The sequence below is a fragment of the Hemicordylus capensis genome, chromosome 7 (genome assembly GCF_027244095.1).
Source record: "Hemicordylus capensis ecotype Gifberg chromosome 7, rHemCap1.1.pri, whole genome shotgun sequence".
Taxonomy (NCBI): domain Eukaryota; kingdom Metazoa; phylum Chordata; class Lepidosauria; order Squamata; family Cordylidae; genus Hemicordylus; species Hemicordylus capensis.
In genome coordinates, this window is record NC_069663.1 from 29,197,250 (window position 1) to 29,219,863 (window position 22,614).

The 22,614-nt window shown below is 62.6% G+C and overlaps 2 protein-coding genes across 15 annotated transcripts in view; one reads left to right on the plus strand and one right to left on the minus strand.

The window, feature by feature from the left end:
* The first annotated feature begins 463 nt into the window (after positions 1 to 463).
* Positions 464 to 14,722, plus strand: DPF1 (double PHD fingers 1). 7 transcript variants are annotated; one of them, XM_053268650.1, is made up of 12 exons: positions 464 to 668; positions 3,050 to 3,210; positions 3,886 to 3,993; positions 4,791 to 4,918; positions 5,360 to 5,449; positions 7,930 to 8,008; positions 8,357 to 8,488; positions 10,241 to 10,291; positions 11,227 to 11,346; positions 12,706 to 12,818; positions 13,469 to 13,550; positions 13,634 to 14,722. In XM_053268650.1, the coding sequence occupies exons 1-12, from the start codon at positions 637 to 639 to the stop codon at positions 13,702 to 13,704; spliced, it is 1,167 nt and encodes a 388-aa protein (XP_053124625.1). In that variant the 5' UTR covers positions 464 to 636; the 3' UTR covers positions 13,705 to 14,722. The 7 variants fall into 7 exon arrangements, with proteins under 7 accessions (XP_053124625.1, XP_053124626.1, XP_053124619.1 ...); XM_053268644.1 differs by lacking the exon at positions 464 to 668 and adding an exon at positions 922 to 1,289; XM_053268648.1 differs by lacking the exon at positions 464 to 668 and adding an exon at positions 922 to 1,289 and having other exon boundaries at positions 11,284 to 11,346.
* Positions 14,723 to 16,678: 1,956 nt separating this feature from the next.
* SIPA1L3 (signal induced proliferation associated 1 like 3) overlaps positions 16,679 to 22,614 on the minus strand; it is a 42,420-nt gene continuing 36,484 nt past the window's right edge. For 7 of the 8 annotated variants that reach the window (XM_053267951.1, XM_053267950.1, XM_053267955.1 and 4 more), the window contains exons 20-23: positions 22,438 to 22,581; positions 20,539 to 20,692; positions 17,507 to 17,588; positions 16,679 to 17,198 (exon numbers count right to left, since the gene is read on the minus strand). In XM_053267951.1, the coding sequence (XP_053123926.1) occupies positions 17,049 to 17,198; positions 17,507 to 17,588; positions 20,539 to 20,692; positions 22,438 to 22,581 (530 nt within the window). In that variant the 3' untranslated portion in view covers positions 16,679 to 17,048. The remainder of the gene's footprint in view (positions 17,199 to 17,506; positions 17,589 to 20,538; positions 20,693 to 22,437; positions 22,582 to 22,614) is intronic. The other variant, XM_053267957.1, reaches the window with a different exon arrangement.

Sequence of the window (22,614 nt, forward strand, 5' to 3'; positions counted from 1 at the left end):
TGCCTTCTTGAAAGCACGCCCCCCCCCCACACACACAGCGTGCTGCTTCTCCCACCCACCCCGCACCTCCTGGGGGTGGGAGGGGCGTTTCTCCAGCTCTGCCCCCCCCCCGCCTCCCCGGGCAGCTACACAAAAGTGGGTGTTGCCATTTGCAAGGGAATTCTTCTGCTGGGATTAACTGGCCCCTCCCATTTTTTGATGTCCCTCCTCTCCCGCTCCTCTTGGAGGCGGTCCTGGCAGCTGTCAAAACGCAAAGCCCTCTGGGAGTTGTAGTCCCCTTGTGGCCACTGCCTGGCATCCACTCCAGCTTTTAAAGAGCTTTGCAAAGAAAGCGGGGGCGGGATAATAATAATAATGCAAAAAGCGTGAGGTGGGGGGAGAGGGAGAAGGCTCCTGTAAAACCCAGGGACTACATTCCCCATGGTGCACCGGGGCTCAAAGGAGCTGGGCTGTGATTGGCCCCCCCTCCCTGCAGGCTGTGCAGAATGAATAAAATTGTACAGTATATTCTGATGTGAGAGGTACAAAAAAATAAAAAAAAAATAAAAAGAAAGAAAGAAAGAAAAGGGGGAAAAATTCTCTCTCTGCTTCTCCAACCAGCCCAGGCAGGCAGAGGGATTTTCATACCGTATCAAAATGGCCACAGCTGTGCACAAGCCTATCAAATGGTGAGTGAGTGCCCCACATCTGGGGGGTGGCACGATCCCCCCAGCAGGCATGGGGGCAAGGATGGGAAGGGCGGGGGAGGGGCGGGGGAGGGGTGCGTCCCTCTCGGCCTCGCCCCCTCCCCCTCCAGCCCCCACCGAGGGCTTTGCACGGCCAGAGATGGGCTCAGCCGCTCTGGCAGCTGGATCTGGCTCGGGAGGGAGGAAGAGGGGGTGGGTTGCGCGGGGGGGGGGGAAGGGGGGCTCGGGAGGGAGAGGCTGGCTCTGGCCGGATTGCAGCCGGCACAAGGGAGGACTGCCGCCGCCGCCGCCGCCGCCGCGGCATGGAAGGCGCCCACACGCCTGTGGCGAGCAGCCGGCGGTGGCGCGGGCGGGTGGTGATGCCGCCGCGTGCCCCGGCGAGAGGCGGCCGCGGTGCCCAGCTGCACGGGCAGGTGTCTGCATGAGGAGCCGGCAGGGCACCGCCTCGCGTCGGGTCCAGGTGGATTCCCCGGGCGCGTGTGCGCGTGCAGACACGCGTGTGAAGCAGCCTGTGCCTTGTGCCATCATCCGTGTGCAGTGTGTGTCCCCGTCCCCCCGCCCTCCTCCTCCGCCGCCGCCGCAGGGCTCCAAGGGACCGAGGCGGTGTGTATCCCCCGCCCTCCGCCCCCCGGGAACGTTCGGCAGGCGGGTTAGGGCGAGGGAGCCGGGCTGACCCTTGCCGGGAGGCAGGCGCCGAAGGGAGCCCTTGGCAGGACGGGCGGGCGGGGGGCGAGCTGGCTGTGCCGCCTCCCCTTTGGCCCTGGCCGGGTGCCCGCAGCTGGCCAGCCAGAGGGAGGGGGTGGCAGCCCCAGAGCCTGGGGGTCCTGACGCCGCGCCTGACCCGTCTGCACTGGGCCTCTGCTCAGGGAGTGCCTTGCTAGTCTCAGGGGCTGGCTGTGGTGGTGGCTCCGCCGGGAGCAGAAGGCCTTCTGCTTATGGGCAGGAGCACCCTCTTTACACCTGCCACGCTGTGCCTGGCCTTTGGCCTAGGGAGCGGGAAGGCCTGGGCCTTGGGCCCCTCAAGCAGCCAAGGGCCAGGCAAGAGGGTGCTGCTGCCGCCTCTCTGCTCCTTGCCGTTTCTTCATGACATTCCACTCTTGGCCTTGTGGCAGGCTGTTCCATGGGGTGAAACCGTCTCCCACTCTGCCCTGTATTCTAGATTTTCTCTGCCTCCCACAGACTAGAGGTCCTTTCTCAGGACAAATTTGGTTTGTAACTCTTGCACTTTGGACACCAGGGTAGGTTGTCTTTCCATCTTCTCTTCCTCCTGCTGACAGCAAATTGGTTTCTCCTTAGGATGAAAACAGTCCTTGGGTCCCTTGGTCTGCACCCATATCTGCAGTGCTAATTATTTATTTGGAGAGAGGCTGCTTTGGTATTGCATATCTCATTGCTGTGGCATAGCTGCTAGAGTCTTTTGGCCAATGGGTAACTTACAGTCACCCAGTTTCTTGCTGGTTTGTTTGTGTGTGTCCTTCCCAGGGGTTGCTTTTGTCTTACTTCCAGCAGGCGCCTCTGAGGGGGGCGGCGGGCGGCATCTTCAAGTGTAAACGGAGCTGGTGCTCCGAGCCGCCCAGCAGCCCCCGCGGAGGGGAATCGCCTTTGCCACTCACCTGGCTCCCACGGAGGCGAGCCCCCTCCAGCGGCCAGGTGAGTGGCGGGGGCGATTCCCCACGGCGGGGCTGCTGGGCGGCACCGGCTCCGTTTACACTTGAAGATGCCGCCCGCCCGCCCCAGCCCCAGAGGCACGTTCCTGGGCCACCCCTGACTTCCAGGTCTAGGAAATTGCCATATTTGGGGGTTTGGCTCTTCTGGCTGCTGTTCTGGGGAAAGGATGTCAGTGGTCAGCAAGTGGCTGTCAGCAGACACCCTCCTCTTGTGCCTGGGCCTGGACCTTCTTCCAGAACCTCTCCAGTTCCTTTCCCAGCCACTGAACAGCCTTTTCACATGCAGCTGGTAGTCCTTAAAACATTATTTGTTTGTTTGTTTATTTAACTTATATACCACACAAATGTTCGTCTCTGGGCGGTTAAGAATGACATAAAAACAATTAAAGTTGTTTGTTTTCCAACTTATTAGTTGGAAATAAGTGCCATTTAAATGCCTTTGGGATCAGGATTTGAGTGGCTGTGTCTTCACTCTGGAATGCAACTGACCTAGTTCAGCCCAGAACTTATTGCAAGAGCTCACCTGCAGTTTGAATTATGCATAAGCTTTGCAAGAGTTCAGCTGCAAGTCAATGATGGTTACAAATTACAAGCAGAGCAAAGCAGAACATGTTCCAATTGTAGCGAAAATATATGCATGAAGAAGACGGTCTTTGTGATCTTGACATATTTAGAAACGCGGCTTTCTCCTTGCAGCCTAGGCGAGGATTTCTACCGGGAAGCCATTGAACACTGCCGCAGCTACAATGCCAGACTGTGTGCTGAACGCAGCATGCGCCTGCCTTTCCTGGACTCGCAGACAGGGGTTGCCCAGAATAATTGCTACATCTGGATGGAGAAGACGCATCGGGGCCCAGGTGGGGGCCTGGGCCTGGGGGGGGGCTGCTCTGTGAGGCAGCCCCCCCAACCCATCTGCAGAGGTCTCCCAGTCCAAGCAGGAGGGAGTGGTGGGGAGACGGAGAGGTGGTTGTGCGGAGGGGAGGAGGCAGCCAGAAGGGTCACCGGGGAGGAGACGAGGAAGCGGGGCCTGGTGTGTCGAGGGGCCCCGGCCAGGACCGGGACGGTCTGCCTCGCTTCCTTCCTGCCTCTCTTCAGGGCCCTGGCAGGGCTGTGACCTGCCTAGATGGTGCCCTGTCTCCGGGGCAAGCAAGGTGCTCACGGGGGGGGGGGGGGGCCTTCCTGGGTGTCAGGGCAGATGCTGATGCCACTTAGCAGTCAGAAGCAGCTTGGCCTGATGAGCCGCGGCGGGGGGGGGGGGGGTTGCCGCCCAAGGAGGCTCAGCTGCCTCTGCTTCCCAGCCCTGTTAATGGCACAGCTCTACCTGATGAAGGCCAGCCTGCAGGCAACGCAGCTCCCAGGCGGGGCGGGAGAGAGAGGAGCAGCTGGTGCTGCCTCCCTGGGCAGGGGGAGACCAGCTGCTTCTGGCAGCAGGTGCTGCTTCTCCCCCCTCTGGCTGAGGTGGGGGCCAGTCTGGCCTCCACCCTCACCCCCCCCCCAGACGGGCCTTGCTTGCTAACCCGCCTCTCCTGCAGGCCTGGCTCCGGGCCAGATCTACACCTACCCGGCTCGCTGCTGGCGCAAGAAGCGGCGGCTGAACATCCTGGAGGACCCTCGGCTGCGGCCCTGCGAATTCAAGATTGGTAAGTGCGCGGGTGCGAGGGCAGGACGCGGGCGCGCCAGCTGGGCAAAGAGAGAGGCGCCTTGGGGAGCGGCGGCGGTTCTCTTGCGTTTAGCAGGGGGGGAGCAACTGACCTTCTCCAGTCCCAGCACAGCATCCCACCCACCCCGCACACAGTGGCTGTGCCTGGCATGTCCCTTCTGTTTCCTTGTCGATTGCAAGCCCTTTGGGACAGGGAACCATCTGAGTTTGCATTCTTGATTTGCTTAGGTCAACTGCTTTGAGAATGGTGGTTGGAAAGTGATCTATGAATCTTTGCAGTAACCATAGCAGTGGTAGCAGGGTGTGAGCTGCAGAGGCTGAGCCAGGGATGTCGGGGTGGGGGGGGGAGGAGGTGCTGTGTGTCGGCAGAGGGCCTGCTCATGTGGCCACAGCCCCCAGATGCCCCCCGGCCTCCCGTGTCACGGCTCCCATGCCCAGGACCTTGGGTCTTGCGGTTCATAGAGGGGCCTGCAGCCCCCGGCCAGACGCTGCTTCCCAGAGTTCTGGGGGGGAAACAGTCACAGCTGCCGCAAGCAACATGAGCTTTGCAGGAGTTCAGCTGCAGCAGGCTGATGAAGGCTGTCCGCTGCAAGCACAGCAAAGCAGACAATTCTTCAATGGCCACAAAAGGACAGCATGAGCGATTCTGGGCATTCTTGGAACATTTGGAGCAGTGCAGCTTCTGCCGGGAATCCGGTGCCTCTGATGCTCACGGAGCTCGCCTGAGGGGGGGCTTCCTCCCTCGGCCTGACGCGGCCTCTCCCCCCTCCCCACTAGACTGCGAGCCCCCCCTGAAGAAGGAGGGGGGGCTGCCCGAGGGACCCGTGCTGGAGGCCTTGCTGTGTGCCGAGACCGGGGACAAGAAGCCCGAGCTGAAGGAGGAAGAGCTGGCCTTGGATTGCCCGGTGAGAGAGCGAGATGCTGCCCCCGCCCCGCCCCCTGCACGGCTCCCGCATGATGCACCCTCCATTTGCAAGACTGGGCGTCCCTCAGGGCAGCTCCACCACCCTCTGAGCCCCCCCACCCCCACCCCCGCCGCCCATGCATACATGCAATGCAATGCAAGCCCAGCTTCCCTTGAGGGGCAGAGCCGGAGTGGACTTCCCCCTCTGCAGTGGGGTGGGGGGGAGAAAAAAGGCCCCTCGGAACGAGAAGCGGGTGCACATCTCCGCCAGGAAGGCGGGCTGCTAGGCAGGTCGTCCTCAGGCTCAGCCGCCAGCCGCCATGCAAGGAACGGCCTACTTTGCAGGGTGGTCGTGACGCCTGAGCAGGTGTGTGTCTGTCTCCGCTGCCCGGGAGGTGTCTGCTGCCTCTCTCACCCCAGGGCCTTCTCCTCTCTGTTGCAGAAGGCACCGATGGGGGAGTTTCTGCACGACCTGGACGCGGAGGAGCTGGAGGACGACGTCCCCCGCCGGAAGAACAAGGCCAAGAGCAAGGTGGGTCTGGCGGGGCCCCGGGCCCGGAAGACCCCGAGCTCCTTGCACAGGGAAGAGGGAGCCTCCAGCTCCAGAGGCAGGCTGCCTCCACGTGCCCAAGGAAGGCCATGCCTCCTGGACCTGCCTGGGGGCCTCCCCGAGACGGCTGGAAAGAGCCTCTGGGATGCGGTGGGCCAGCCCGGCCTGCAGGAGAGACCCCTCTGGCTCCACCCCAGGGCCCCTTGAGGAAGGACCCCACCTCCAGCACTCTGGCGCCCCATGGGATCCTTCCCCTCCATGAAGAAAGCCTGGGGAGGGGGAGGGAGGGGGGAGCAGGGAGCCCACCTCCTCTTAGCATGTGTCTGCTTGTCACCCCTCCTCTCTCCCTGCCCCCCCCCCAACTCAAGGCTGGGAGGAGGAGCGTTAAGTGTCCAGGCCAGGACCCACCCTTCGGTCGCTGGCTGGACTTCTCTTCAGTGCCAGCTCTAGTCCTGGCCTCAGGGTGAAGCAATAGAGCCTCTGAGCACATGCAGAGCGGAATCACAGGCAAGCCCCTCCTGTGTGATGGAGGGTGTGACCTGAAAAGCAAGAGGGACCCAAGAGCCTCTCCCTTGCGTTTGGGGCTTGCCTGCTCTATGGGCCCAGGCATGGCAGGGGGGGAGTGGGAGGGGGAGGGGAGTGAGGGGAGGGGCACGTGAGTGTGCCCCCCTGGACTGTGCAAGAAGGGCTGTGCCCAAGCAGTTCCATGGACTGCAGAGCGGACCTTCCAGCGGATGCTGTCTCCATGTGAACTGGGGGCGGGGAGGAGGGCTCTGCCCCAATGGGCTGCTCTGGTGGGGGGGGGGGCTCAGCTTGGGGGTTTAGTTTCCACCCAGAGCGAAGGCCCAGAAAAGCTGCCGATGGGGCTGGAAAGTCAGGGGCAAAATCCTGCCCGTCTGTCTCTCCAGCATTTGGAAACAGAAATCAATGGAGGGGTCTCTTTCCTCATCCTGACCCAGCAGTAGCCCCCCCCCCGCTCTGCCCCCTGCCCCTAATCCCCCTCCTCATCCCAGGAGCTGGAAGCAAACCCGCCAGAAGTAGGTCAGCTTCTTTTAGGGTTGGCGCTAGTTCAAACCACATTCCTTAATCTAGGTTAAACGCTGGAAACACAAAGAAAGCCCGTTTTCGGATTTCCACGCGTTTGGGCCTCTTTTTCTGATCCTGCCCCGCTGCCCCCGCCTGCCCCGCTTTGTAGCTCAGCTCTTGCAAAGCTTGGGTGGCTTGCTTCTCCTTGTTAGCCTGACGCGAGCTCTGGCAAGGCCCACCTGCCCCCCCCCCCGCTTGAATTTGCAGCTCACCTCTTGCCGAGTTCACCTGGCTGGAAATCTTGCTAAGGAAAAGAGTCACATGGTGCCAGCTCGGTTGGGAATATGCCCCTGGTGCGGAGAAAGACCCGGTTTTCCTTGCTCCCTCCTAATGCCAGAACCAGCGAAACCGACTGGCAAGAGGTCCAGGACAGACAGAAGGAAGCCTTTCTTCTTGCAGCACATTCTCTGAACGCCTCTGCCGCAAGACGTGATGATGGCCACTCACTGAGGTGGCTTAAAAAGGGGATGAGAGACATTCCTGGAGCCGCAGGAGGCCTAGCAGCGGCTCTTGGCCATTATAGTTAAGCAGAACCTCCATGTCCAGTGGCAGCCTACCTCCAGAGGCTCTTGCCTTCCTGCCCTGGCTGTGGGGTTCCCATCGGCTTCGGCCTGGCTGCTCTGAGAGGCAGGATGTTAGATCAGGCAGGCCCTGATCCGGCCAAGGCTCTGCTTGCACTTGTAAAGCCAACAGAGGATAGCCCCCCCCCCACCACCACCAATGTGAAAAGGCCCAGGGAGACAGGAGGGGAAGTTTAGGGGCTTCAGCCGGGGGGGGGGCCTGGCCGGTGAGGTGCTCTGAGGCTTTAGGGGGAGGCGGGCCCGTCTAGTGTTGTGTCCCCCAGATCTGGAGCTCTTAAAGTAGCAGACACTCCCATGTGGGTGCAGGAAAATGGAGCCCTCCCTCCCCATGGAGGGATCCCAAAGGGGGCCTACAGTCCTCCCCCCCCCCTCCGCCGCCGATAACCAGTGATCTAGATTCCTGTACTAATGACTCTCGTCAAAATTGTCAGCCCGAGAATAAAATGCCATTACAGGAAATTACACAATCTGGGAACGCTGTTGCAAAAGCTGGTGTGTTTTATTCTTGCAAATCTGAAGGGTCCTGGAAGATGAGTTTTTGTCATTGCTGTTAAGCATGGGGGGGGGATCAGGGGGGCTCTGAGACAGCGAATATGTGGGACCAGAGAGGGCGTGCCTGCATTTGTGGGGAGGCTGCTGGCTCTGCTGCTGCTGTGCAGGGGCGACCCCCTTTCAGCCCAGCCACCCTCCTATTCCCGCCCCCCCCACTGATGCCGTGCCCATGAGGCCTAGAAACCTGCCTGTGTCCTTCACAAGAAGGCCAGGGTGTCTGACCGCCTTCCCTCCCCAACCCAGGCGTACGGGATTGGGGGTCTGCGCAAGAGGCAGGAGGCAGCATTGTTGGAGGACCGTGACAAGCCCTACGTGTGCGACAGTGAGTGGGGCGGCGTGGGGTGAGAAGGGGCGGGGTGGCCGCCTGTGTGTCCTCCTCTCTGGCCCTGGAGCCGGCTGATGCCCTCGAGGAGGGTGTGGAGTGGGTGACTCAGGAGGGGAAGAAGGCGTGGGGCTCTGGGAGGAGCGGGGGGGGGCGGCCTTGGTGTGCATCTCTTGCCCCCTGCCCTTCAGCCAGGAGTGGCTGGTGCGTGGAAAAGGAGGGCCAGAGTGAGACCCCAGCAGCCCAAGTCAGGGGGTGCTACGGAGCCCCCGCAAGGGGCTCCTTTGGGGGCGAGGGGAAGGGCCGCCTCCTCCGTGGTGTCCATGTGGGGCTGCTTCTCTCTTCCAGTCTGTGGCAAGCGCTACAAGAACCGCCCGGGGCTCAGCTACCACTACACGCACACGCACCTGGCCGAGGAGGAAGGCGAGGAGGGCCCCGAACGCCACACTCTGCCCTTCCACCGCAAGAATAACCACAAACGTGAGTGATGCCCAGCAGCTCTTGGACTACAAAGCCCATCACCCTGCAGCTGGGGAGGATGGTAGCCTGGGAATGGCTGGAGGAGCCCCAGCGGGTGGTGGCTGGGCACTAGGCGAGGCTGCTTGGGCTGCTCTGCGTGTGAGGATGGCGCAGTGTCCTACCTGGCAGGGTGGTTGTTGCAAGGATGACAAGGAGACCACCTAGTGGGTGAAGCACCTTCAACACTCAGAAGCACTAGAAATGCATACGGCTGTTTTTCTGCACGGATGAGCCCCTGGGCACGTTGGCAGCAGCCTGGCCAGAAAAGGCTCCTCTCTCCATGCCACCAGCTTCGGGGTGACAATTCCGTCTCAGACTTCAGTCTTCAGCTCGGTTGATTGAGCAGCAGCAGCTCAGCTCCTATGCAGGCGATTGCATTTCAAAAGTTTGCATACATCTCAATGAATTAGCATATGAAAAAGTGCAATTACTGGGCGCCCCCCCCCCCCGCTGAGAGAGGGCAGCCACTTCGCCGCGCCCCCCCCCCGCCGCTCCTGGCGAGGGCTTCCTTCCACTTTAACATCCCCCCCTCCTGCTGCAGACCAGGGTTGCCATGGCGACGTAGTGGGTGGAGCTGGCAGGTATAAGGTTTCCTGGGCTGATTTATCATTCCGAGGAGGGGGAGGGAGGGGGAGGAGGAGGAGGGAGACCCGGGGAAGGAGGAACCCCTCCCCTCCCCTCCCGGCCCCGGCCCCGGCGGGGGGGGGCCACGCAGCATCCCGCGCCCTGGAGAGAGGGGCGGGGGCGGGGGCGGGGGCGGGGGGGGCATCACTGGCGCCCCCGGGGATGGCACGGAGCGGGGGCGGGGCTCGCTCTGGGGCGCAGGCAAAGGGCTGGCTGCCTCCTGGCTCTGGGAAGCCGCCGCCTCCTGCCGGGCGCGCACCTGTGGGGTAGCAGAGGCCGCCACGCCAGCTCCTGGCCGGCCCCACCCTGCGGGCCAGAGGAGCTCTGGGAGGGGCCGGGGGCGGGCTGGGGCCTCGGGCGCCCTGTGCCCAATGCCTGGGGGGGGGGGGCTGCAGGCGAGGCTCTGCCCATGTGCTGCGGGGGGGGGGGCTCGGCTTGATAGGCTGCTTCCCCTTGAGCCCCCCTCCCCCCACAAATATAGGGGGGTGGGAGCTAGCTCGGCTTTGCCCAACCAAAGTGGGTGATGCCTGCTTGGCGTATCTGGCCCCACAAGCCCGCTGCCATCTTCCCAAGCGGGAGGGAGGGGGAGAAGTCTCCCCTGCCCCCTCCCCACCTAACGCCTCCCATCCCTTTTCTAGTCCGTTGCCATGGAGACCAGCAGCACATGCTGATGCAGGAGAGCCTGACAAAGGAGGGGGGGGAGCAGGCGGGGGGGGGGAAGAGCTGAGCCCTCCAGGCCCGGCAGGAAGGGGGGCACCCTCTTGGAGGGGGGTGGAGGGGCAGGTAGTCCCCGCTCCCTCCTCCGGGCCTGGGGGCTTCAGCCCTGCCAGCAGTGGGGCCTCTTCTCCACACCTCTCCCCCCCCAAAAAAATAATGGGGTTCCCCAGCTGCCTCTAGGCCCCTCCGCCCCCCGTTCTTTCCCTGATCTCTTTCATGCATCCACTTCTCTTTTTGATTCTCTGTCCAGTCAGGGAAGAGAGATTGATAACACCACTTTTGCCATAATATGCCATATAACTGATTCAGACACGTTCTGTTTTTCAATGGACTTATTTTCATGTTTCTTTTTGCATTTCTGGCTCCCTCCAGAGTTTTACAAAGAGCTCAACTGGGTCCCTGAGAACCAGCGCAGGCATACAGGTAAATCCTATGGCAGCCCTGGCAGGTTTTAGGTGCAGGAGGAAAAGGGGTGGCCATGCCAGGCTCAGGCGGGCAGCAGCACCTCCGCCTCAAAGCTGTGGCCTTGCTCGCTCGCTCGGGGTCCTCCTTTCCTGCCTGTCGTGGATTTCCCCAAGATGGTGTTGAGTATTTGCACCCTTCCTAAGAGGTTACCAAATGCCCCTCAGTCTGTCCCCAAACACCCCCCCCCACAAATGTTGCCATCAGGAAGACCGAATTCTGTGAGCAGAACGAGCCATGAAGCTTTGGCTGGAGGACAACAGCTCCTCTGCAGTGCAACAGTTTAGCCTGCTCTTGTGCTTCTGGATTTTGAATAGTTTGCAAAAGCCTTGGGGGGAAATGGAGTGGGAGTGTGGGGCAGGAAGGGGGGAAGAATGTGGAGGCATGCAACGGGGCTTGCTCCAGAGCTTGGAGGACTAGAAACTTAGGGTTGGCTTGCCCATGTAGGAAGATGGATGGACCGCCCAGGTGCTGTTGCATGTGGCACAGTGTCCCAGATGCAAGTGCACTGCTGCAGGTTCATGATATGTAAACTGCTTTGAGGATTTTTCCTGTTGCAAAGTGGTACATAAAGATTCTCAGGAATAAAATAGTAATAATAATAATAAAAAATAATGTGAAATGAACCACAAAACAAGACTGAAGTGTTTTACTGCTGAGCATCCCTGCGTGTGGGTGAGGTGATGGGAGAATCCCTCCCCACCCACCCCCACCCCGCCGTGGTAAAAAAGCAGCCATGTGAATCTAGCCAGTCTGGGAATGGGCGGGCTGGTGGGAGGGAGGGCAGGATGGCGTTGGGCAGAGGACTCCCCCAGGAACAAGGGAGGTGTGTTTGGGGGTGCGCAGGGGGTCTGCACGCCCCCCCTTGACTTCGGCCTCTCCTTGCTGTTTTGCAGCTAAGAAAGCTCCGGACGGCACAGTCATACCAAACGGTTATTGTGATTTCTGTCTAGGCGGCTCCAAGAAGACCGGCTGCCCTGAGGATCTCATCTCCTGCGCGGATTGTGGCCGTTCAGGTGAGGCAGGGAGGGCCGGGGGGGGGCCTTTGGATGCCCAGTCCCAGTGCACATGCAGACCGGGGAGGGGGAGGCATGGTGGGTAAGTGGCAGCCTGGCCAGGAGTGGCGGAGGCCTTGGGGGCAGCCCCACGGCTTGCAGCCTTCCAGTGCTCATGGTCGTGACTACAGGTGGCGGCAGTGGGGACCTGAACATGGGGGTCAGTTGGGGACTGCATCCCCGCCTCGCTCCAGCGGAGCTGGCCTGTCTTCTCTTCCAGCAGCCCACCTTGGTGGCGTGGAGCTCCGGCGGTGCCGTGCCTCTTGCAGGGAGCTCCTCTCCCCTGGGGCGGCGGGGGGGCACTGGCTGCACCCCGTTCTGGGAAGGAAGGCCTCTCAGCCCACTCAGCCCACTTGGGGGGCGTCAGGCCGGGCTCCTGCTGCTCTGCGTTGCGTGGGGAGCTGCCTTTTGGAGCAGCCGGCCAGAGGCGTCTAGAGGGTCTCCCCAGGCTCCCAGCTGGCTGCCTTCGGGGCTCGGTCTGGGTGCCTCTCAAGCTTCTGTGCTCTGGGGCTTGGGTAGTGAGCAGCCCCTGCTGAGCCCACACCCCTTGGTGAGCCTCCTTCGCAAGGGCGTTCCTGGGCGCGTTCTCCTCTGAGGGCTTGTCCTGCAACCTTCTTGATGCCAGGCCGTGCCCGTCCCACTCTCTGCTTGAGTCCTGGCTGTGGGGCTCGATTGGCTTCCTTGCTCTTTGGAGTTGGTTAGTGACACCAACCTGGAGGCTCCTGTTCCAGTGGGGAGGGGAGGGGAGACGACCCCTCCCGTGACACAGGCAGACCAAGGGAGCAGGAAGAGAGCTGGTCCAGTGGCAGCAAGCCTGACTTGTCCCCTTCGCTAAGCAGGGCCTGCCCTGCTTGCATATGGAAGGGAGACTAGAAGTGTGAGCACTGCAAGATTATGTTCCCCTCATCAGGGGATGGAGCCGCTCTGGGAAGAGCAGTGAGGCTCCAAGTCCCCTCCCTGGCAGCAGCATCTCCCAGAGAGGGCTGAGAGAGCGAGCTGCCTGCCTGCAACCTTGGAGAAGCCGCTGCCAGTCTGTGTGGACAATACTGAGCTGGAGGGACCAAGGCTCTGACTCAGTAGATGGCAGCTCCCTGTGTCCCTATGACTGTCTCTGCTGCTGGATCAGAGCCTGGTCCAGCCTTGCCTGCTCTGACTGGCAGCAGCCCCTTCGTGGCTTTAACTGGAGACGCTGCCAGGACCGAGCCCAGGACCTCTTGCAGCCACTGAGCTCCACAACACAAGCGCTGCCCAGCCCCTTCCGGAGCCCTCCTCCTCCTCCTCCTCCTCCTCCTCACAGCCTGCTCTGTGCTTCCCTTCCAGGGCACCCCTCCTGCCTGCAGTTCACTGTCAACATGACAGCTGCTGTCCGCACGTACCGGTGGCAGTGCATCGAGTGCAAGAGCTGCAGCCTGTGTGGAACCTCGGAGAACGATGTGCGTGAGCCCGGCTCCCCCCCACCTGGCTCCAACCCTCCCAGGACCTCTGAGAGGGCTGCCTGGACAGGCCAGGCTGGGCCCCTGCTCCTGCCCCAGCTCCGCCACAAGGATGGTGGCCTGGAGGTGCCCATCCCGTTATCCTGGCAGTTGCAACAGGTTGAAGCTCTGCCGGGCTGCTTCTCCCCCGGCCAGGGCCCAGCCCTGCAGTACACACAGACTCAAAGGGGGGTGCCTCCTCCCTGGCGGGGGAGGAGTTGCCGAGGGAGGCAGCTGGGCTTGCTCCTCTCCCCGCCCCCCCGCTCCCCCAGCCATGCTGCCTGCAGGCTGGCCATTGGTCAGGTTAGCTGCACAGCTCCACCGGACGGATGGCCAGCCTGCAGGCAGCACGGCTCTTGGGCAGAGCCTCCTTGGGATGAGCTGCCTCTGCAGGTGGCAGCTGCCGAGGGCCTCTTCCCCACACCCGGGGATGCCAAGGGGTCTCCGTCTAGCCAGGAGGAAAGGGGCCCATCTCATCTGGCCGGTGGGAGTCCTGCCACATCTCCTCTGAGCAAGGGCAACTGTGCTGGCCGCAGAGGATGGTCTCCCCCGCCCGGACACTGGGCCCGCTCTGGCAGCAGCAACCTCTCGGCCTTCTCTCCCTCTCGCAGGACCAGCTGCTCTTCTGCGACGACTGTGACCGCGGCTACCACATGTACTGCCTGAGCCCCCCCATGGCCGAGCCCCCTGAAGGTGAGGACGGCCCCAACTTTGGGGGGAAGCAGAGCCCAGTGGGGGAAATGACCCAGCTCCCCGCTTTCTCCCCTTCACTACAGGAAGCTGGAGCTGCCACCTGTGCCTGCGGCAGTTGAAGGAGAAGGCTTCGGCGTACATCACCCTGACCTAGGCAGGCACCTCGGGCCTCCCCAGCCCCCCTCCAGCTTCCCAGCCCCACCCCAGCCTCCTGCCTGGTGGTCTCCAAGAGCTCGGCCTTGCCCAGGCTGCCTGCAGGCCCCTTGGCCTTGGAGGACTGTTTTCCACTTCGCTGCCCAGGTCAGGCGGGCTGGGACCCCCCCTTCCCCCCAGTGGGTGGGAAGAACAAGCTCTTTCAGTAGGACCCCCTTCCCCAGTGCAGCAGTGGGGAGCCAATCCTACACCCCCCCCCCCGCTGTATGGCTCTTCCCCAGAGAGCCAAAATGTGACTCAAAGCCATAAAGGGGCCGCCGGGGCAGTGACTTAAGGCAGTGTACCCTCTGCTGTGTGCGGAGGGACACCCCCCCACCCCGCAAAATGCATGTGACGTTTCAGTGGGTTTGTCGTCTCTGGTTTTCCTCCTGCCAGCGGAGCACCACCCAGCTCCTCGGAGGGCGGGATCCCAAGCGCCCCCTTCTCCCCCCCCATGGGCGATGGTGCAAGCTGGAGCCCCTCCCCCTTTCCATAAGCAAGCAGGGGTGGGGGCCGAATTTCCTGGGGAGCTAAACTGAGGGGGGGGGAGAAGAGGTGCTGAGTGGGCGTAGTGCAGCTGGAGAGCTCTGGGGAGGCCGCTCTGTGGCCCCATCTGCCTGGCCCTACGGAGGGAACGGGGGGCAGGAGGAGAAGGGGGTCTCCACTGCTGTTCTGCAAGGCAAGATTTTGTTCAGTGTTGCTGGATTTTAAAAGTGGTGGGAGGGGAAAAGGCTTAAAAAACAAAATACAAATACCAAGAAGTGGGAAGGGGTGGCAAGTTATAACCCTCCCCGCAAAGAGAACTGTGTCAGGGGTCAGAGAGGGTGGGAAGGGGCACCCCTGGGGGGCCGGTTAGAGGCTTAGCCAGGGGGGCAGTGCTCCCACCAAGCCCCCACCCCTTGTGTACATGGTGGTGTTCTGTTGCCTGCATCTTTCATGTGCTTGGACTGTTCTGTGCATTAAATGTGGTCTGAATTACAGCCCCCCTCCTCCTGTGCTCTTACTTCTCTGAACACACACTTATGGGGCCGGGGGGCGGGGGGAGATACCAAGTCGCTTAGTTCCAGGTTTGTCTACTGATGGAGGAAGAAATGAAAGAGCTTCCCCACCCCACCCGTCCAATACAAGCTTTGCACCTGTGGAAAGACCATTTTCCAGCACTGAGCTGTTGCCATGACAACAGGATGGAAGAAGAAGAGAGGAGTGTTTGGGTACCACACACGGAAGGAGTCACAGATGAATTCTTTGGCTTCGATACTCAGATGGCCTGCCCCCCCCCCCGCCCCGCACCCTTCCCCCCAGGCAAGGGGGCTCAGGGCTCTAGCTCATCTCAAACAAACACACCAGAGGCCTTTTGTATCAAACATTTATTTCGGCTCTCTCTCTCCAGAGATGTGCCAATCCCCCCCCCCCCCTCATTGTTGTGGATTCCGAAGAATAACATTGGAAAATTTATTTTACAAAAATGGGTTGGGTTTCCCCCCCTATCAGCAATCTTAAGACAAAACAAAATTAAATAAGACAGATTTGATCTGTAAAGATTCATATAAAATTAAAAACAAGAAACAATTCACACAACACAGCTGACTGAAGAGGGAGACATGCCTGTCCCCTCTGCAGAATCTAGCAAATGACACGAATGGCGGCGGCGCAGCGTGGAGACAAAAAAAGAAAGGGGGAGACACTCCGTACAAACAGCAGTGAGATCCTGGTACAAAATCATGAAGGAACAGGTTTGCAAAGGGGCCGCCTGATCAGCACGGAGGGGGGTGGCCTTTGCCCCTCCCCAGCCACCAAGCCAGCTGGAGGGGAGACAGAGCGCAGCTTTCCCCTCTGCCAGGCCAAGGCCTGGGCAGGCTGCGGAGGCACCTTGTCAGTGGGGCGCCTGGGGAGGAGAGCAGGCAGGACCCTTGCGGCCACGCCAAGCGGGGGGCTGCTGCCAGCCTGCTGCCGGGATGGGTTGCTTTGGCAAGAGGGACAAGCGGTTTCCCAGCATCCTCTGGCTCCCCCAAACGGTGCTCTTGCGGCAAGCAGGCCAGTGGGCCCTTGGAAGGCCTTGCGGCAGGAGGGGGAGCAGCCCGAGCAGGGGCTGCGGCTTGCATAGTTCAGATGCTGGTCAACCCGCTTCCAGTCAGGGGTGAGGAGGCTGGCCGAGACTCGGGGCCTGAGCAAGCAGCTCCCCACTCTTCCCCCAGGCTGCCTGCAGATGCCCCCAAAGAAACCCCTCCGCAGCAGGCTTTGGGCACTTGGGTCCAGCCCGCGGGGGGGGGGGGGGGCGGTTTGCACACCCCCCCCCCCTTGCTGCCTTCAGCCTCAGAGCACCACAAGTTGTCCTTTGGCCAGGACAGGCTTGGCTGAGATGAAAGATGGGCTGCAGAACAAGACACAGAAGAGACAGAAGCCCCCTCAAAGGCCCCTGCAGTTTCCTGCCACAAACGTACCGAACTGCCCCCAGGCACCTCCTTATTGCAGAGCCTTGGTTGGCCTTGGGAGGGCGGGGCGGGGCGGGGCGGGGCTGCTGGCCCTGTGCATGCCCTGCGGTGGCTCTGCCCCTTCCTGGCCTGCAGAGATGGAAAGCAGGGCTTGAAGCAAACCTGAGTGGCAGCTGGGAGCGCCTCCCGGGGTCTGGCCGGGAGCAGGGGAAGCTCAGCCGCCTTCTTCGCTCACTGCCGGACACGTGCCTGCAGCAGCCCCCGGGGGGGGGGGGGCAGAGAGCAGCAGGCGAGCGGAAGCTGGCTGTGCGAGGCACGAGCTGCCCCCGGCCCCGGCGAGAGGGGTGCCCTTTCCTACCCCGCAAGGGCGGCTGAGCGAGGCCCCGGCACCTGGCGCCTGCCCTGCTCTGGGTCACACCCTCTGCTGCAGCTGAGAACCAGGGGAGGTGCCGGATCCGGAAGCCTGCCCAGAAATCTCATAGAAAAAAATTACAAACAGTACCATTTATACAAATATAGTGTTTTATAAAGAACATTTACATTTAGATTTCTTTTCTAAACTTCCTGAGCCACTCCCGACCGGGCATTCTCTAGAAAATAATTTAGTTGTGAGAAAGTGCTCTTGGAGGCTCGGGTGCCCAGCCTGAGGAGGGCCAGCGCCCCCCCTGGTGGCCACTCACGGCAGGGCCGGGGGCTGCGCCAGCCTGGCTGGCTCTCCTGCCCGTGGGTGGGTGGGGGCCTCTTTGCGCAGGCCCTGCCCTGGGCCCCGCTGGCTGGAGGGGCCTGCGGCTGGGGGGGGGCGGCGAGTGAGGTCCACGGAGGAGGGGCGGGGCGGGCCCAGCAGCAGCAGCAGCAGCTCCCCTCCCTGGCCTGCTCACAGCTCCTTCTTCTCCACGGCGCTGGAGAAGAGCTCGGCAAACTTGCGCAGCTGCTCGTTGGCCGCCTGCGACTCCTCCTGCAGCCGCTGGTTGTTCTGGCGCAGGTGGGCCACCTCTGCCTGCAGCACCACCTTGTCCTGCTTCTCCTGCAAGACGGAGGCACAGGCAGGGCGTGGGGCATGCAAGGAGGGGGCAGCGGGCCACGGAGGTGCCGTGGCTGGCGGGGCGCCGACTGCAGAGAGGGCCCCCAAAGCCAGAGGCCGCCACTTCTGCCCGCAGCAGGGCTGCCGTGGGGTGCTGCCTGCTAGCTCAAGAGCTGCCCCCCTGGTGGAGTCAGCATGCAGGGGAGGACGCTGCAGCCTCATCCCACACAGACGCCCCCCCCCGCCCAGGAGTGGGCCGGCCTCCTCTCCCGCAATGCCCCCCCCCCAATGCCAGGCCAAGGGCCACTTACCTTCTGCAGGTCACTGTGGAGCTGCTTGAGCAGGGCCTCCAGCTGGAAGACTTTGCCTGTCAGGTCCACAGAGGGCTCCTCGCTGCCAAGAGAGGCGGGGGCAGATCAGAACCTCCTGCTGGCTCCTCCCGGAGGGCTGCCACCAGCCCAGGCAGGCTGAGCCCCCCCCCCCCCCCGCCGGTTTCCTCAGTGGGGGAAATGGAGGGCCTGAAGACATTTCCAGGCAGGCTCTTCAAGGAGGCCGGTGGCCGGGGGAGGGTGGGGGGCAGAGCAGAGACAGACAGACAAGAAGCGCTCTTGGCTGCTGGGAACCAAACTCGGGGGGGAGCCGGGGAGGCCAAAGCGAAAGGCATGTGGCCGTGCAGGAAACCTGGCCTACCAAGGGCCGAAGGAAAGTCTGCACTGCAGAGGGAAACATCGGCGGCGGGGGGGGGGGGGGGCTGGCTGTTGGCCTGCCCCATGGGCCCCACAGCCTCCCTTGTGCTCTGCAGAAAGAGAGACTCCAGCTGCTGAAGGACCGGGGGGGGGGGGCCTTTTGCCCCAGATGCCAAGCAGGCCCAGGAGGCGCACAGCTTCCTCCCGCCACCTTGCACACCCTGCCCCCCCACAGGCGGCAACTGACTCGGGGCCAGACGCAACACAGACGCAGTCCACTTCAACGAGGGAGGAGGCCCCTCCAGAAGGGAGAGACAGGTAGAAAGGAAGCCAAAAGGGAAAGTCAAGAGGGCCACATCCTTGCAGAGCCTGGGGGAGTGAATTCAAGCCGCAACAACATAAGCGCAACAGATAATTCCGACGGCACAGGAGGAAAGCTCCCACCTAGTCCAAGGGGATGCCAGCATGGCTAACCAGTGGAGTCCAGGAAGCGTTAAGAGCCAAGGCGGCTTGAGGAGAACAAAAAGCAAAAGGAATCGGAGGAGAGGATGGCCACACACTTCCGGATGGACCATCGATTATGCTGTAAATACGTCAGCAGCAGGGAACTTGCAGGAAGGTGGCTGGACCATCCGAGGACGACAAGGGAGCGAAAGGGAAGCTTGGGGAGGAGACGGCAGGCAGAAGAGCGGAATGGACTCTTCACAACGGCCTGGCCTGGCCTGCTCAGGGAGGAAGCTCTGAAGAACTGAGCCAAGGAGCGGGGGCAAAGACATTTCGACCAGGCAGTGGCAAAGTCTGGGTAGCAACCGTCTGAGAGTTGCTCACAGGCTGAAGTGTGAAATGGCAGCTCTTCTAACAAGAACATTGGCTTCTGTGCCAGAGAACGGGGAGGCAGCCAAGATGACACCTCGTTTCAAGAAGCGATCCAGGATGCTACAAGCCAGCTAGCGGAGCGTTTGCTCTGGTGGGAAGCGTCATTCAAAAGACAGGCGCTCTCCTCTCTAGCCTGCCTTTCCTCGAAGGCGCTCCAGGATTCCTCCCCGCTCCCATTTATCCTCACGTCAGCCCTGCCAGGTAGGCTAGGCCGAGTCAGCAACTGGCCCAGGGGCACCCCGTGAACTGCACAGCTGAGCCTAGGCCAGCCCAGCCCGGGCCAAGCTCTCTGACCCCTGAGGAAGGGTCCGCAGACAGGCTTCTGCCGCAGACGTCGGGCCTTCCTCAGCTCCTGGAGCAGGGCGGCACCATTCTGGCCCACCTGCTGCTGTAGGACTGCAACGCCCAGCTTCCCTAGCTAGCCACAGTGGCCAATAGCCAGGGAGATCAGAGTCGTGGGCCAGAGCGGTGCAGCCCTTGCAGGAGGCCCTTGACGACAAAGCCCGGCCTCCTCCCCCTAACCGGCTCTGGAGGGCCTTCTGCAGCCAGGCGAGAAGAGGACGGCGGGGAAGGCGCTGCCGAAGGGCAGGAAGGAGCTGACCTTCCTGAGAGGGGGGCCCGTTGGGGACAGGCATCCCCCTCTCTCTGGAAGCTGCTTTGGGAACTTTGCTGCCCAGCGCTCTAGAGAGATCCATAGCCGTAGCAGACGCCATCTCCGCCCCACAACCAAGGGAAGCAAGGAGTGGGGGTCCCTCTATTGGCACTGATGCTTTGAACTCAGCGATGGGGCAAGCAGAGAGGGGGCCATGTTTGCAGAGGATACGACGCTGTTCAGAAGGGCAAAAACCCTTGGAGCGGACTGCCAGCCACTCCAAAAAGGATCTCTCCCGCCCCGCCTGGGTGACAGGCAGGAAACAGCCACACACAGGTCCACACAGACTCTCTCTGCTGGGGTCTGAGCTGCCAGGAGAGAGATCTGTGGGGCTCACGGAGGAGAGAAACAGCACCCCTGGGTGCAGCAGCTGTGAAAAAGGCAGCCTCCAGGCTAGGGACCATTAGAAGCCGGCTGGGAAAGGGTCTCCGAAAGGGTATTGCAGAGTTGGAAAGGATACCAAAGCGGGCAACCCAAATGATCGGGGGTGAGTGAGTGTGTTTCCAGCCCCTTCCCTACCAGGAAACATTCCCTTCGTTTAGGAAAAAGGTGACTAAGCGGGGACATGGTGGAGGCCAAACAGTTATGCCTGGTGTGGCGAGAATGGAAAGAGAGCAGCCTTCCCTCCTCCCTCACAACACTAGAGCCATCATGGGTCATCCCATGAAACTGACGGCCAGGAAACGTAGGGCCGAGACAAAAGACAGTGCTTTTCCAGGTGGCACACAATCAGTCCATGGAACTCTCTGCCATGGGATTGAAGGAGCTTCGGACAAATCCAGAGGGCAGGTCTATCCGTGGCTCCTGGTCTGGATGGCTAGAGGCTGCCTTTGGGTTCGGGGGGAGCCCCGGAGGGGGGGGGGGGGACAGCCTTCCTCTCTGGCTGTGGGCTCTCGGGGGCATCTGGCAGGCCACGGGACTCTGGTCCAGGTGGGCTGCCCTGGGTCTGACCCGGCAGGGCTCTTCTTAAGTGCGAAGCAGCAGGGCCCTCTGGACGGAGGAGGAGCCCGCCTGGCCCAGCCCTGGGCGGCCACATCCCCTCCCCTATCCCCAGCAGCAAAGCACTTCCGAAGGAGAGCGGCGGGCGCGCCCCCCTGCCCCCCCCCCCCCGGGAAAGCATCCCTCTCACCTCATGGTGGGTGTGGTGTGGGGCGTCGGCTGCCTCTCCAGGCTCAGGTGCCCGAGGACTGGGCTGTGGGCCAGCGGGGAAGCGGCGGCGGCGGCGGCGGCGTCAGGGCTCAGCACCGAGTCGTTGAGGGAGAAGAGGGAGACGGCTCTCTGCACTGGAGAGGAGGAGGAGGCGGCGGCGCAGGGGTGAGGGGCTGCTGGGCAGGCCTGCACTGGGCAACCCCCCCAGCCCGCCCGTGGTCCCAACCAGCACAGCTGGCAAAACTGCCGGGGCGGTGAGTCACCCCGGCTCCTCCCAGCAGCTCCAACCAGCTGAAGAGCCATGACGCACTGGGAGGAGAGTGGGGGTGATCTGCCCCTCCCCGCAAGACCCAGAGACGGCCCCACTTTGCCGGCCCCGGAGCCAGCCCCCCACGGCTGCTCTGGGCCTCCAGGGCTCTCGCCACGGCCTGACCAGCACCAGCCCGAAGCCCAGCAGGGCTGCACTCGGCCAACAGCCCTCTGCTTGCCGGGGGCCCTTCCCGGTTCCAAGGAGGGAGGCAGGGCGCCCTGGCCTGGCCTGGCCTGGCCCGGCGGGGAGGGAAGGCCCAGCCTCTGCCCTGCGCCTGCTGCGGGGGCCAGGCCGCCTCCCGCCGCCATCGCCTACCTTGCTGCTCCGGTGCAGATCCAGGGCACAGGCGGGCCGGAGCAGCACCCGACTGCCTCTCGCTTGGCAGAGCTGCCCTTCCTTGCAGAGCCAGCTCGGGCGCGGGGAGGGCGGAGCCACGCTGACGCGGCCAGCAGGCCTGGGCAGAGGCCCCGAGAGCGCCAGCCGGCTGAGCCCGGCGAGGGAGACCCCTGCTGCCAGCCGACCCCGACCCAACACGCCTTGCGGCAGTGGCGGCGGCAGCAGCAGGCAGCTTCTCTCAGCCGGCGCCTCTTTGCGGAGCACTTCAGCTCCACGAAGACGGGCTGTGCGGGGGGGTGGGTGGGGGGGACTCTGGCAGGCCTGCGAAAGCAGGTCACGGCTGCTGCTGCCGCTGCTGCTCCCCCCGCAGGGCAGGGCTGCCTTCCCCCATTTGCTGGCTGGAAACCTCCCAGGAAGGGGCTGAGAGCCCTTCGGCCCGCTGGGGCGGAGCGGGAGGCAGAGAACAAGGCAGCGCTTCCGCCGCTCAGGATTGTGTTTGTGCCGCTGCAGCAGACGCCCCCCCAGGACCCCACCGGGCAAAAGCCGCAGCAGCAGCAGCAGCAGCAGCGCAATCCTGCAGACGGGGGAAAGGAGGCTGGCTGGCCTAATCCTGGCTGGCCTAGGGACAGCAGGAGGAGGGCCCGCCGCCTGGCAAGGATAAGCTGCTTACTTGCCCGTGCAGGTCCCAGCGGGCAGAGTGGCGGAGGGAACCCACCACAGCCGGCTCCTGAAGCGTCTCGGGGCCTGGACCCAGGAGGCAGAGCCAAGCCACAGGCTTGCGCTGCTGCACACAGCTCTGCTTCCAGCCGCACGGGGAGGGGCGAGGAGCCCCCCGGGGCCGCCCACCCCACGGCCCCTCCTCCTGGGCACCACCCGGCTCTGCAAGCCCAGGAGGACTAGAACCTTGCGCGTGGGAAGGAGTCGCCCAGGCCAGGCCAGATGCCAGGCGCACAGAAGACGAGGAAGAGCAGCAGCAGCAGCAGCAGGGGACCACAGAGCGGAGGCGGAGGCCTGGCGAGGAGACCTTTCCTCCCTCTCTCGCAATGCCAGGACTTGGGGGTCACTGAAAGCCTTTCACAGGCAACACCGGACACTCCCGGCTGGACGACATGGCAACGGCCACTAGGTTCTAAAGGGGGCTTAGACCAACTCATGGAGGGCAGAGAGAGATCTCCCAGCTGCCATTCGCCACAACAGTTAAGAATGGAACCTCCACGTTCAGAGGCAGTGTACCTCCGATCCTGGGGAGCAAGAGGGGCAGAGGTGGCTGCTTGCACAGCTGGCTTGTGGGCTTCCTAGAGGTATCCGGGAGGCCACTGTGGGAGGCGGGAGGCTCGCTCAAGCCAGCAGGGCCCTTCAGAGGTTCCTCTTCCTCCTCTGCAGAAGATGTCAAGCCCCAGCTTTGTCAGC